Raw genomic sequence first — 15,781 nt, forward strand, 5'->3', positions numbered from 1 at the left:
TGTGCTCTGAGTAACTATGTTACAGGATGATTTGGCTGTGTTCTCCTTTACTTTAGGAGCCAGTCCATGAAGAGGTTTTGATATCATATTATTTTTTTCCATAGATCTTGATCTATTTGCACATATTTATTTATATAGCTTTTTTGCATACCTTATTTATTGGCATATGCTTATATTATATTTAATGCATATTGCACTTTAAGATTAAGTGCAGGACATATTTCTTACTGCTTACTGTAGCGTAAATAACAGGATGTTGTACCTGTATTGAATTGAAACATATTGAAACCTGAACTGAATTGAAACTCTTCATATTGAAACGTCTTGGGACTGCAAAAATATCCATAACCAGGCACGTCATTGGCGAAATGTGCCCGTTGTTAGTGGGCTGGACCTGGACAAGCAAAGGGACCCAGCCTTTCTGCTAACTTACCAAGGAGAGCAGGAGGGTCTTGAAAAAAGTCTCAGTCTGACTTAACTTATTGCTACCTCTATGGCTTTCGAAATTCAAATCCTCAAAGTGCTTATTATTAGACTTGTGCATTCGTCTTCGGGCGAACATGAAAACGAACACGAAGACACGCCGAAGAGAAGACGGCGGCGGTAAAACGTAGGCGAAGACGAAGACACACACCACGAAGATCTTCGTGATTGTCTTCGTCTTCGTCTACCATTCTCCCCCTCCTTCTAACTTACCTTGTCTTCGCGGCATCGCGGCAGTTCCCGGAAGTGGAAATCCGCAGGTTCGCCATCACGGGTTACAGGGCAGTGCGAATGAGCCTATTGGTCGCCTACAGGGACCTCCTCTGGCATCAACCAATTGGTTGATGCCAGAGGAGGTCCCTGCAGGTGACCAATAGGCTCACTCGCACGGTCTTTGTAAGTTAACCCCTGACAGCGAACCTATGGATTTCTAGTGGCATCTGCAGGGTAAGTTGCAGCATTGGGGTTTTAAAACCCCAATGCTGCAACTTACCCGGCACATCCCACTGGTCTCCCTCCCTGTTCAATTAGTTAAATGTCCATACGAGCGACTTTATTGGTCGCTCGTACGGACATTTAACCCGGCACAGACTAACTAATTGAACAGGGAGGGAGACCAGTGGGATGTGCCGGGTAAGTTGCAGCATTGGGGTTTTAAATGCAACTTACCCTGCCGATGCCACTGGTCTCCCTCCCTGTTCAATTAGTTAAATGTCTGTTCGCTCGTACGGACATTTAATTAATTGAACAGGGAGGGAGACCAGTGGCATCGGCAGGGTAAGTTGCAGCATTGGGGTTTTAAAAGTCTGCACGAGCGACCAACAGAGTCGCTCGTGCAGACTTTTAAAACCCCAATGCTGCAACTTACCCTGCCGATGCCACTGGTCTTTAACTAATTGAACAGGGAGGGAGACCAGTGGCATCTGCAGGGTAAGTTGCAGCATTGGCGTTTTAAAACCTCAATGCTGCAACTTACCCTGCAGATGCCAATCGTCTCCCTCCCTGTTCAATTAGTTAAATGTCCGTACGAGCGACTTTATTGGTTGCTCGTACGGACATTTAACTAATTGAACAGGGAGGGAGACCAGTGGCATCTGCAGGGTAAGTTGCAGCATTGGGGTTTTAAATGCAACTTACCCTGCCGATGCCACTGGTCTCCCTCCCTGTTCAATTAGTTAAATGTCCGTACGAGCCACTTTATTGTTCGCTCGTACGGACATTTTATTAATTGAACAGGGAGGGAGACCAGTGGCATCGGCAGGGTAAGTTGCAGCATTGGGGTTTTAAAAGTCTGCACGAGCGACTCTGTTGGTCGCTCGTGCAGACTTTTAAAACCCCAATGCTGCAACTTACCCGGCACATCCCACTGGTCTCCCTGCTCTATCAGTTAAATGTCCGTACAAACGACTTTATTGGTCGCTCGTACGGACATTTAACTGATAGAACAGGGAGACCAGTGGGATGTGCCGGGTAAGTTACAGCACCAGGAGCCTAAAAGTCTGTAAGAGCGACCAACAGTCGCTCGTACAGACTTTTAAAATCCCAATGCTGCAACTTACCCGGCAGATCCCACTGGTCTCCCTGTTCTATCAGTTAATAAATGCTAGAACAGGGAGACCAGTGGGATCTGCCGGACAAGTTACGGCACCAGGAGTTTAGAAGTCTGTATGATTGACCCTATTGGTCGCCAGCAGGGGGCTCGCGACCAATGGCAGACGAGCCTCCTGCTGACGACCAATAGAGTTGCTCATACGGACATTTAAACTCCTGGCGCCAGAGCGGCTTTAACCCCGTATTAACCCCTTAACCGGGGAAAACGAAGAAAAAACGAACACGAAGAATGTCCACGAATATTCGGCCGAAGAGAAGACAGGACCAGGCGACTATTCGCGGAATACGAAGTTTTTTTCCCCCCGAAGACGAGCATGAAGACGAACACGAAGAGCCCCCTGGTGCCCAAGTCTACTTATTATAAAATGACCCCCCAAAATTTGAATATTCATTTAGAAAAAAAAGAAAAGGCCTCAATATAAGACTACCCTATAGGAGAAAAGTTTTACTAGTAAATATTATTTCACATGTAAACTATTTTTTCATATTTAATAAAGACTATGACTAAAAAAATTGGGTTTTTTGTTTTTATTTCCTTTTATTTGCCACTCTGCCCCAGTTATGCACATCTGCCCCCCGGATATGCCTTATATGCCACTCTGCTCCCCAGAAATGCCTTACACCCCTATACGCCACTCTGCTCCCAGATATGCCTTTTAACCCTCTATTTGCCACTCTGCCTCCCTGATATGCCCTTTAACCCCGGTGCGATGCAGACCTCCACTGCTGCTGGCCAGTACTTCCACCAGGGCTGAAGTGCCAGCAGCAGCGGATGTTGTCTGTGCACAACCCGCAAGCTTTCACCGGCTGCGGGATGCGCACAGACAACTTCCGCTGCTGCCAGCACTTCCACCGGGGCTTCTATGGTGGAGCACCAGAAGGTCATGTGATGCTGGTGCTCCGTCATAAAAGCCCCAGAGGAAGTGCCGGCAGCAGTGGAGGTTGTCCGCGCGCATCGCACAGACGCCGACCGGCTGCCAGAGAGAAGGATCCAGGTTCCCTGCAGCGCTGCAGGGGATATGGATTTTAGTCTTGTAGTCAGACCTCTATTTGAGATCTGATTAGAAGACAACCTCAAATATAAGATGAGGGATATTTTTCAGAGCATATGCAAATAATTTCCAGCAAATACAGTATCTTACTAAGGTATACAAAGAGCCTATAGCACCAGGGTGGTAAACCCCATTAGGAGTCCGTGAGTAAAGTTTTTATATACAGAATATATATATATTGAATATTAATTAAACGGCCGCACGACCGCCGGACTGTCTTTAATGCCGGGCAAAAGTGTTTGGGTGTTGGTGTGGTAGAGCCTGTCCTGATGTGTGTGTGGGTTTGGGTGTCGGTGTGGCAGAGCCTGTCCTGGTGTGTGTGTTTGGGTGTCAGTGTGGCAGAACCTGTCCTGGTATGTGTGGGTTTGTATACATATAATATTTTTTTTTTTGTCCAATTTTGGTGTGTTAACCACTCTTTTATTAAAAGTAACACACCAAAATTGGACAAAAAATGAAATAACAATATTAATATATATATATATATATATATATATGATTGCAAACAGCAACCCAGGCAACCAGTACATGCTAGAACCTGGGCATGATAGAAGTGTGATTGCTGTTAGCCACATTTGGGAAGTGCGCTTTTTTCCCATTTTGGTCAATTTTTAAATCTTTAAACCCGGCCACTTCAATTTACCCTATCAAACTATTCATTTAAAAAAAAAAAAATAGACAGTCCTTGGGTATTTGAAATGCTTTTATTTCAACTCTTTCCATGTCAAGATTTATGGGATACCTAATCTATGGTTTACAAAGAACGGTCCAAAAAAGAGAAAATATTCAGTGAGCAGCAGTTGTGTGGATGAAAATGCCTTGTTGATGTCAGAGGAGAATGGGCAGACTGGTTCGAAATGACAGAAAGGTAACAGCAACTCAAATAACCACTCCTTACAACCAAGGTATGCAGAATACCATCTCTGAACGCACAGCACGTCAAACCTTGAACCAGATCGGCTACAGCAGACCACACCAGGTGCCACTCCTGTCAGCTAAGGAAACTGAGTCTACAATTCGCACAGACTCACCAAAATTGGACAATGGAAGACTGGAAGAACGTTGCCTGGTCTGTTGAGTCTCAATTCCAGCTGCGACATTCAGATGGCAGGATCAGACTTTGGTGTATACAACATGAAAGCATGGATCCATCTTGCCTCAACACTTGAGGCTGGTGATGGTGGTGTAATGGTGTGTTTCTTGGCACACCTTGGGCCCCTTAGTACCAATTGAGCATAATTTAAACGCGACAGCCTACATGAGTATTGTTGCTGACCAAGTCCGTCCTTTTATGACCACAGTGTACCTGTGACGGAGACCCGTACTCGGGCTGAGAAGCTCGTCCGTAGTGATCTTCCTTGCTGCTGAAAGCTTAATTGCTCAAGGGATTAACCCTTCATCTTCTCCCAAGCACTAGCCAAGACTAAAAGAGAACTTTCTTTATTGAGGACAGCACAGTATTAAAGGTATAATCCCATCAAAGACCAGACAGCCCGGCACCACCATACAGTTCTATGGCGAGCAATGCCCACCCTACAAAGAGTCACTATTTCGGGGTGAACCCGAGGGAGCGACATCAATCCCGGTTACCAATGGAGAGCTCAGGGTCCAAAGATGTTATGATCCAAAAAGCAACGTGATCCAATGTCGGGACTTTGAGCAACAGCGTCAGAAACATCCCCAGGAACAGTCACGGCTAGGTAAACCCCGGTTGTAACGTTTGGTAATAAAACCAGGGTTCCTGAACGAACTCCCTCTCTGTAACCACCAACCAAGTGTTACTCACTTGGAGTTGCTTCTGCATAGAGATTGTCTCTTTTGAAGTAGGCTATTTTAAGTAGGAGTTAAAAAAGAAACCAGGAGTTTAATAGACAAAAGGAGATTAGACAAGGTACTTTTATATATATATTTATTTGGACTGTTTGTTTTTTAACTTTTAGTTTTTGTACTTTTTAACTGTTTGTTTTTTAATTTCTCGATTTCATTCATTCATTTTTTGATTTCTGTGTGGTTATGGGAGTTAGCAACATTGATGGTCTGACTCAGTGCACATCCAGCTCCATATATGCATACCTGGATGAATCCGTCCAGGATCCATACCGTCCAGGTGTGAGCAAGTGGCTTCTCTGGAAGCTTGTATTGGAGATCTGAAGAAGCAAATTGCAACTTTGAGACAGTTTGGCTGAGCAGAGCATAGTGGGGGGCAGGTAGTGGAGTGGGAGGAGATAAGACAGCTGGGGAACAGGCACGCAGCTGGGTGACAGTTACACATGGTAGCACAAGGGGAGGGAAGAGGAAAGGCTTAGCTAGCCTAACAGATTTACTCGCTTGAGTGAAGATGTTGGGTACATCAGCTCAGGAGTAGCTGTACCGGAAGAAGCTGTTCCTTCTTACAGCCAAGGGAACAGCTCCTCTAGTACGGGTGGGGTTGAGAATGTAAGAAAGGCTAGACAGGTTGTGATGGTAGGAGGCTCTATAATTAACAGAATAGCCGCTCTGATCGGCTCAACCGGACAGTTTGGGGTTGGTTTTGCTCTCTTTAGCTATCACTCTCTCATTTTCTAGTTTAGCCCATCTAATCACCCGTCTCCCGGGTGCTTAGGTCTGGCATGTTGCTGATAGAGTGGAGGGATTATTGGGTGGGGCTGTCATGGTCCATATTGGTACCAATGACAAAGTCAGTGGAAAATGGAAGGTCCTAAAGAATGATTACAGGGAATTAGAAAGTAAACTGAAGAAAAGGACCTCGAAGGTAGTATTCTCAGTTTAAAGGCAGCGGGAGATTAATGCGTGACTAAAGTCATGGTGTAACACTAGGCTGATTTTGCACTTGGGTACAATCTTCATAGTGGTGATGGATTGCACCTAAATGGACGAGGGTCTGCTGTGCTAGGGGACAGCATGGCTAGAAGGTTGGAGGGGATTTTAAACTAGTGGGGGGGCACAGAAATCTAGAAATTGGAGATAGCACAGAAAGGAGAGGAGCTTTAGATCAGAACAATGGGGGCAGAGATAGGGGAAGGGGCAAGATAAGAACAGAGGAGGTATGTAATAATAAACATTCACATAAAATACACAAGACTCAGGGTAATATTAAATGTATGCTTACTAATGCAAGGAGCCTAAGTCACAAAATGGGGGAACTAGAGGCAATAGCATACACTAAGCAATATGACATATTAGGCATAACGGAAACATGGTGGGATGAGACGCATGATTGGGCAGTTTACTTAAATGGTTACACGTTATTTAGGAAGGATAGAAAAAGCAGGAAGGGAGGTGGAGTATGCTTGTATGTTAACAATCAGCTAAAGTCTAATATTAAACAACTTAAATGTGTCAAGGAAAATGTGGAAGCTTTATGGGTAGATATCAGCTTGGGGCAAAAAAGGGAATCAACTACTGGTTGGGATATGTTACAAACCACCTAATGTTAATAATGATGAGGAAGAACAGCTGTTAGAGCAAATTGAGAAAGCTGCACATCTGGGTAACACGTTAATTGTTGGAGATTTTAATTACCTGGTCATAAATTGGGACAGAGGGACTAGTAGTTACATAGTAACATAGTTCATAAGGTTGAAAAAAGACCAAAGTCCATCAAATCCCTTTTGATGCACCCCATGATTTTATTTGCCTCAGCAGCAGCTGCCTGACACTGGTCGCTACAGGTAAATTTACTGTTAACTAAAACTCCTAAGTCCTTTTCCATGTCAGTCGTCCCCAGTGTTTTCCCATTTAATACATATTCCCAGCCTGGATTTTTCTTCCCCATGTGCATAACCTTACATTTATCTGTGTTGAACCTCATCTGCCACATCCCAGCCCAAGCCTCCAACCTATGCAGATCCATTTGTAATCGTGCACTGTCCTCTATTGTGTTAACCACGTTACAGAGCTTAGTATCGTCTGCAAAGATTGATACTTTACTATACAATCCCTCTACAAGGTCATTAATAAATATAATGCAAGGGATTTAGGTTTTTGAACCTGTTAAATGACACCTTCATGTCACAACTGGTACAAGCACCAACTAGAAGAATTCTTGTCTGGATGTTGTCAAACATTCATGTAGGGGAGCACTTAAGGTGTCTTTTGAAATAAACTCAAGCTCCAGGGCCTGATTGTAAGCTTGCGAGCAGGGCCCTCTCCACCGAATGTATCGGTTTGTCTTAGTCTGTCAATTCTTGTCTTGTCATATCCCTTGAATTCATGTATTGTATTAAGCGCTGCGTAAACTGTTGGCGCTATATAAATAAAAGATAATAATAATAATAAAAATAATAATAATTATAAAATAAGCTCCGGGGCCTGACAGTATTCACCGTTATCTTGTAGGGGTCAGCAAATTTACATTGTTATACAGGCTGTACACTCACTACTTTACATTGTAGGAGAGTGTCCTTTCTTCAGTGTTGTCACATTAAAAGATATAATAAAATATTTACAAAAATGTGAGATACTGTAAATATATTTGGGCCATTACAAACCATTGTCTGAAAACCTATTCATAAACAGGACTATGCATAGGACAGGTGGTCATGCAGTTAGAATGGAAGAAAGTAGATTTAGTCTAAGGCAAAGGAAAGGTTTTTTCACAGTAAGGACAATAAGGATGTGGAATTATCTGCCTGCAGAGGTAGTTTTATCTGTCTGTACAGACATTTAAACAACTGGATAAAAACTTGCAAAAATAATATTCAGGGATATCATTTTTAAACAGCTTCTTGATCCAAGGAGAGATCTGACCACAATTCTGGGGTCAAGAAGGAAGTTTTTCCCTAGTTTGTGCAAAAAAAAAAGAGAGTCACAACTGGGGTTTTTTTGCCTTCTTTTGGATCAACAGCGAGTATTTAACAGATATGGGAAAGGCTGAACTTGATGGATGCATGTCTTTTTTCAGCCTATGTAACATGCTTAATGTACCCTCAATCGAGCAATGTGGTGGAGGAAAGGACGTCCGTAGCTACGCTGTTCCAATTGTCGTCGTGCATCGCCGCGGTTCCTAGACACTGCATAAGTCCATGAATTTGCGGCTAGATGCCGGTCATGCGCATCAAGCATTTCCTGGCTTGTAGAGCCCCCATAGCTGGCTAGTCCATGGAAGTCTAGTTTCGGCAGACCAGACAGGGTTTCTCGTTATCCTGTGTCCCTCAATGAGCACAGGGTTACTTAGACATAAGAAGGGACTGGGCAGGCAGGTAAGGAGTATCCCCAGAAATCCAACAGTGCCCCTCTCCGCAACCCCCATGAGTCCTAGGCCTTAAAGGGTTAACGTGACATTTCTCCCCCTTCGCAAGGAGACAAACACAAGACGAAACACCAGACGGGTTGACACCGAAGTTAGTCATTCCATCCAGTCCCAATTGGTCCCCTAGCCCAAGTGCCCCTAAAAGGGTAGTGCTCACCAGGCCATCCTCTGCTTCTTCTGATGAACATACCCGCCACTGGAGAGAAGTGCCGACTGCCTCTTATCCCTGGAGTGCACTCAGCTGCTGGGGAGTGATGCCGCATGCATCCCTTACCTGGTGCTCCGGCTGCTACTAGTGACGTTGGCCGGCTGCACCATTTCCCGGGTTCTCATCCACCCGCTGAGGAGTGATGCTACCTGCATCCCTTCCCTGGTGCTCCGGCTGCTGCTGGGAAGTGGGCCAACTGCACCATCTCCTGGGTTCTCATGTCCCTGCTGGGGAGTGATACCGCCTGCATCCCCTCCCTGGTGCTGCCGCTGGAGAGATGGGCCGGCTGCTCCATCTGCCGGGACCTTACTCCCCACTGGGGAGGGACTTAAAGGGTTAATGGCCTTAAAGGGTTAATATATTAAATATATATTCTTGCCAACATTAATTTATTTGAGGCTGTCTTTACATTTTAAAGATGGGATGGGGTGAGTTCCAGACTGTGTGACCCTGATAATCTACCCCTCCCCGCAGACCCTGAGACTGGGGCAACAACAATGAGACTCTAGGTCAGCTCTGAGAATTCCCAGGTATGGCTGTGATGTGTTTATAACTTTATAAAGTTAGATTTGTGAAACCAAATATACAAAAAGTGTTTTCTCTCTAGAATCTAAATTTGGTCTGGCGTATGAATTCTAGTAATCGATCAAACATGCATGCACAGTATTTGAGATTTGCCTTTATTGAAAGCTTAATCTATTTTCCTCATTACAGCAACAGGTTTAGATCCGTAAACTTTGCCAGGAAATTAACTGAATCTTGGGCTTTAGTATTTGAGTTGGTATTGACTGAGACCCCGCACAACACTTTAGTACTTTAACAAAGCTGTTCCACATAGATGTAGATTATGCAATACTATGGTATACATCTGAAATAAACATATTCTTTTATTTAAGAAAAATTACATAAAAATTTCCTGTATTTTCTATTGAAAACATTTCTATTGAAAACATTCTGGCATGGCAGTTTAATCCTGTCAATCACCACTGCTCTGCATTCCTGTCTTTGACATCACAGAATGGGTGGTAACTTTTTTTATAGATTAAACAAGTCTGTACAGTGTGCATCACTGAAGGGGTAAATGTGTGCCCACAGCTGACACTAATTATCACCAAAAAAATAAATAAAGGCTCCAAGTGCTCAAGGCTTCCAGCGTCAGGGAGATTTATTGAAGGAAGAAAAAAACAAAGTTTCGACCGGTTTACTCTTTTTCGATTTCCCTCTCTTTCCATTCCCTCCACATTTCCCTTTTCTTGCATTCCTATTTACATTTTCTTGCATTCCCTTCCCCATTTTCCTCTTCTTCTGTTCCCTCCTCCATTTTCTTCTTCCTGCATCCCCTCCCATTTTTCTTGTCTTGCATTCATTCCACCTAATTTTGATCTTCTTCAGGTCCTTCCATCTATTTGGCATCCATTTTTTCCCCCTTCTTTCATTTCCCTCTCTTTTCATTCCCTTCCCATTTCCCTTTTCTTGCAACCCATATTCCCTCTTCTTGTATTCTCTCCTCCATTTTCCTTTTCTTGCACCCCATTTTCCCATTCTTGCATCCTCCCATTTTCATCTTCTTCAGTTAATTCCTCCCTTTTCCTTCCTTTACATTTTCTCTTCCATTCCATCTTCTTTTACTTTGCTCTTCTGTAATTCCGTTCCCCCATTTCCCTCTTCTTGTATTGCCTCAGCCCATTCCCCTCCCTACTGCCCCCTTTTTCCATTTCTCTTCTATTTCAGTTATCTCCTATTTCCTCTTCTTCCTTTCCTACTTCCATTCCCTCTTCTTGCATTCTCTACTCCATTTCCCTTTTCTTGTACCCCATTTCCCCCTTTCTTGTATCCTCTCATTTTTATCTTCCTCAGTTCATTCCCCCTTTTCATTTTCTCTTCCATTCCATCTTCTTTTACTTTCCTCTTCTGTAATTCCGTTTCCCCCATTTCCCTCTTCTAGTATTGCCTCACCCCTTTTTTCTCTTCTTGCATTCCCTCTCCCATTTCCATCTTCTTTTGGTACTTTACCCCATTTCCTTCTTCTTCCCTTTCAGTTACATCCCATCTTCTTTTATTTCCCTTTTCTGGCATCCCCTTGCCCAATTTCCCTCTTGTGTCATTCCTCCTGCATTTTCCTCTTCTTATTTTTCCTCCCTCATTCCATTTTCTTCTCAATTTTCTTCTTCTTCCATTCCCCTTGACATTTCATTCTTTTTGCATTCTCTTTCCCTTTCTCCTCTTCTGATATTTTCTCTCCCTTTTAATATCTTCTTCAGATACTTCCATTTGTCTTTTTCGTTCCCCCCTTCTTGCATTCCCTCTCCCCAGTTCCCTTTTCTTGCACTCATTTTCCTCTTATTCCAATTCACACCCCCATTTCCCCTTTTTCGATTTCGCTCCAATTTCCGTTATGTCCTATTCCATCTTCTTCAATTTCCACTCATATTCCCCCTTCTTCCATTTACCTCTTTTTCCATTCCCATCCCACATTTTTCTCTTCTTGCATTCACTCCTCCATTTACCACTTCTTCCAATTCCCCTTCCTATTTCCCCTTTTTCTTTTTCCTTTCCATTTCAGTTATCTCCTATTTCATCTTCTTCCATTTCCCTCTCTTTCCATTCCCATCCCACTCCCACTTTTTGGATTCCTCCCCGAGTTCCCTCATCTTGCAATCCCGCTTCCAATTTCCCTCTTCTCCCCTTTCAGTTACACCCAATCTTCTTTTATTTCCCACTTGTGGTATTCCTTCATGCATTTTCCTTTTCCTTGCATTCTCCCTATTTTTCTCCTCTTCTACTCCCCTAGCCATTTCCCCTTTCTTCCAATTCCTACAACTATTTTTCCATTTCTCTTCTATGTCAATTATATCCTATTTTGTCTTCTTCCATTCCCGCTCCTATTCCCTCTTCTTCCATTTCCCTCTCTTTTAAGATTTTTTTTCTCATTTCTATCTTTTTAAATTCCTCCTCCTTTTTCCTTCACAATTCCCCCTTCTTCAACCCCCACTTCTATCTTCGCTTCTTCCGTTTCCTTCTCTGTCCATTCCCATCTTCTTGTACCCCCCATTTCCCTCTTGTTGCACCCCCTGTGACAGGGCCAGGCTAGCTGGCTCATGTGTCATATGAAGTTTAGCCTGGCCCTGTCACACCCCCTCCCCCATTTTACTCTTCTATTTTCATCTTCTTCAGGTACTTCCCCTAATTGATCTCTTCTTCCCTTTCATTTACACCCCATCTTCTTTTATTTCCCTCTTCTGGCATTCCCTTGCCCAATTTCCCTCTTCTGGTATTCCTTCCTCCATTTTCCTCTTCTTGCATTCCCTTCTCCCATAATCCCCTTCTTGCATTCCATCCCCATTTTGCTCTTCTTGCAATTCTCACCCCTATGTCCCCTTTTTCCATTTCCGTTCCATTTCAGTTATCTTTAATTAACTTTTTTTCAATTTCCCTCTTTTTCAATTCCCTCCACATTTCCCTTTTCTTGCATTCCTATTTACATTTTCTTGGATTCCCTTCCCCATTTTCATCTTCTTCCATTCCCCCTCTATTTTCTTCTTCTTGCATTATTTTCCCTAATTTTGATCATCTTCAGGTCCTTACACCAATTTCCCCCTCCTTCCATTTTATCTTCTTGCATTCTGTCCACTTTCCTCTTCTTTTTTTCCCCTTTTCATTTCCCTTTTCTTGCATCCTCCCCTTTCCCTTCTTGAATTTCCTCTTCTGTTTTCCTCCTCTTCCTTTCCCCTCTATTTCCATTCCTTTCCCATTTCTCTCTTCTTCCACTCCCATTTTGTTTTCTTGCATCCTTCATTTTCATCTTCTTCCGTTCATTCCCTCCTTCACTCTTCTTCCATCTTGTTTCAATTCCATCTCTTTTATTTTACCCTTCTGTCTGTTATGCCTACCGTGTCCGCTGGAGTCCCGCGTGGTCCTGTCGCTGGTGGGCGGTTCCCTCGAAGCGCCGCTCGCACGTCCTCTCCGTGTACTGACAGGGCACACCCACCACACAGAGACATCTCTGTTCAAGCCGCCGCGGCGTGTCAGCGGCGATCGGGCAGTACCGAACCTACCGCTGTGACACGCTCGCGGTGCTCGAACGTTATCTCTGCCTGTGTTATCTGCGCGAGTGATGCGGAGGCACCACAGGCAGAGTTTGTTATTGTCGGCGCTGTTGCCATCGCGACGACGCTATTCGCGTGCGTTGGTCGCGATTACGTCATCTTGCCTCCTTTGGTTCCTATTTAAACTTCCCTGTTCTGTTCTCCAGTGCCCGTTCAACGAGTCACTATTGTAGTACTCTGGGTATTTGTTTCGTGCATTGTTCCTGTCTCTCTTTGCCTGATATTCGTGTACCAGACCTCGGCTTTGTTTCCTGACACTGATCCTGCGCTGCCTGCCTCCATTTACCTCTTCTTTCATTCCCTCGCCCATTTTCCTCTTCTTGCATTCCCTTCCTCCATTTCCACTTTCTTATATTCCCCCATTTTCCTATTCTTGCATTTCCTCCCCTCTTTTTTATCTTCTTTAGGTCCTTCACTCCATTTCCCTCTTCTTTCATTTACCTTCCATTGTATCTTCTTTCATCTCCCTCTTCTTGTATTCTCTCCACCATTTCTCTCTTCTTCCATCCCCCCATTTTCCTCTTTTTGCATTATTTCCCCTATTTTCCTCCTCTTCTATTCCCTTACTCATTTTCTCCTTTTTTCCAATTCCTACCCATATTCACCCCCTTTTTCAATTTCCCTCTCTTTCCATTCCCTTACCACTTCCCTCTTCTTGCAGACCCATTTTCCCCCTTCTTGCATTCCCTCTCCACATTTTCATCTTCTTCAGGTACTTCCCCCATTTCCCTCTGGCATTCCCTTGCCAAACTTCCCTCTTCTGGCATTCCATCCCCATTTTCCTCTTCTTGAATTCCTTCCCCATCTCTCTTCTAGCAATTCCCACCCAATGTCCCCTTTTTCCATTCCCTTACATGTCAGTTATCTTCTATTTCATCTTCTTCCATTCCCATTCCTACTCTCTATTCTTCAATTTACTTTCTTTTCCATTCCTTCTACCCATTTCCCTCTTTTTTCAATTTCCCTTCCATTTTATCTTCTATTTCCCTTTTCTTCCAAATCCCACCCCTATTTCCCTCTTTTTTTAATTTCCCTTCCATTTCATTATTTCCTATTTCCTCGTTTTTAATTTCCCTCTCTTTCCATTCCCTCCCCCATTTCCATCTTCTTGTATTTCCCCCGTTTTCCTTTTCTTGCATTTCCTCCCCTCTTTTTCAGCGTCTTTAGGTCCTTCGCTTCATCCCCCTCTTCTTCCATTTCCATTCCATTGTATCTTGCATTCCCTCCCCCATTTCCCCTTTCTTCCAATTCTTATCCCTATTTACCATTTCTCTTTCTTTTCGTTCCCTTCCCATCTTCTTGCACACCCATTTCCCCCTTCTTGGATCCTCCCATTTTCATCTTCTTCAGTTCATTTCCCCTTTTCATTTTCCTTCCATTCCATGATCTTCTACTTTCCTCTTCTGTAATTCTGTTCCCCCATTTCAATCTTCTTGTATTGCCTCCCCCATTTCCCTCTTCTTGGATTTCTTCTCCCCATGTCCATCTTCTTCTGGTACTTCCCCCATTTCCCTCTTCTTCCCTTACATTTACACCCTATCTTCTTTTGTTTCCCTCTTCTTGCATCACCTTGCCCAATTTTTCTCTTGTGGCATTCCTTTCTAAATTTTTTTCTTATTTTCCCTCCCCCATTCCCTCTTCCTGCACTCCCCCCATTTTCTTCTTCTTCCATACCCCTTGACATTTCTCTTGTCTTGCATTCTCTTCCAGATTTGTTTCTTCTTGCATTTCCTCTTCCCATTTCCCTTTTCTTGCACTCCCTAATTTTCCTCTTCTTCCAATTCCCATCCCAATTTCCCCCTTTTTCGATTTCCCTTCAATTTCCATTATGTGCTATTTCCTTTTCTTCAATTTCCACTCATATCCCCCCTTCTTCCATTTACCTCTCTTTCCATTCCTGCCCCCATTTTTCTTTTCTTGCACCCCCTTTTCACTCTTTGTGCATCTCCTAATTTTTCTCTTCTTGCATTTCCTCCTCCATTTTCCACTTCCAATTTCCCTCTTCTTGCATTCCTCCCCCATTTCACTCCTCTTACATTTCCTGCAATTTCCTTTTTTTAAAATTCCTTCTCCCCTTTCCCTTCATTTCTCTTCCAATCCATCTTCTTTTCGTTCCCTCTTCTGTCACCCCTATTTAATTCTTAATGCATTCCCACTCCTATACCTCCTTCTTCATTTTTTCCATTTCCCTCATCTTTATTCCGCACTCATATTCTCCCTTCTGTTTCTTTTTTGTCCATTCCCTGCCCATTTCCATCTTCTTGTACCCCCACATTTCCCTCTTGTTGCGTTCCCTGCCCATTTCTCTCTTCTTGCATTCCCTCCCCATTATCACCTTCTTCAGATCCTTTCAACCCATTTCCCTCTTCTTCTATTTCTTCACCATTCCAACATTTTTTATATATCCATCTTCTGTCATTCTGTAACCCCATTTTCCTCTTCTCCTATTTTCTGACCCCCATTTACCTCTTCTGCCTTTCTACCTTCCATTTCCTTCTTCTTCTTCCCTATTTTTCTATTCTTAATTCCCTCACTTTTTTGCTTTTTTAATTTTCTTCCATCTTCTTCAATCCCTTTATTTCTCTCTTCCTTTTTCCTCTTTTTTGCATTCCTGACCTATGTCCCTGTTCTTCCATTCCTTCTTGATCTATTTCACTCATATCCCTTTTTCATCTTCTTACATTCCCTCTTCCATTCCCTTTCTTCAATTTCCCCTGCTTTTTCACTTCCTTGTTTCGTTTTCTTCCTCTTCTATTTTTCTCTTTGTGCATTCTTCCCATTCCCCAATTTCCTTCTTTTTCTTCTATTCATCCCTATTTCCCTTTTTCATTGCATCTTTTTCTATTTGATCTTCCCTTTTTCAATTTTTTGCATTCCCTCCCCAATTTCTCTCCTCTTCTATTCCCCTCCCCATTTCCCCTTTCTTCCAATTCCTATCCTTACTCACCCCCATTTTCCATTTCCCTCGCTTTCCATTCCCCTTGACATTTCTCTTGTCTTGCATTCGTTTCCCATTTTCTTCTTCTTGCCTTTCCTCTCCCAATTTATATAATCTGCAGATTCTTCCAGT

At 43.4% G+C, this 15,781-nt stretch overlaps 1 protein-coding gene across 1 annotated transcript in view; it reads right to left on the reverse strand.

The window, feature by feature from the left end:
• Window positions 1-8,667: 8,667 nt before the first annotated feature.
• LOC149286986 (claudin-23-like) overlaps window positions 8,668-15,781 on the reverse strand; it is an 18,358-nt gene continuing 11,244 nt past the window's right edge. The window contains exon 2 of the mRNA XM_089493584.1: window positions 8,668-8,921. Coding sequence (XP_089349710.1) covers window positions 8,668-8,921 — 254 coding nt within the window. The remainder of the gene's footprint in view (window positions 8,922-15,781) is intronic.

Source organism: Sceloporus occidentalis, unplaced genomic scaffold (assembly GCF_023333645.1).
Source record: "Sceloporus occidentalis isolate IW3139 unplaced genomic scaffold, rSceOcc1.0.p SCAF_65, whole genome shotgun sequence".
Classification (NCBI taxonomy): domain Eukaryota; kingdom Metazoa; phylum Chordata; class Lepidosauria; order Squamata; family Phrynosomatidae; genus Sceloporus; species Sceloporus occidentalis.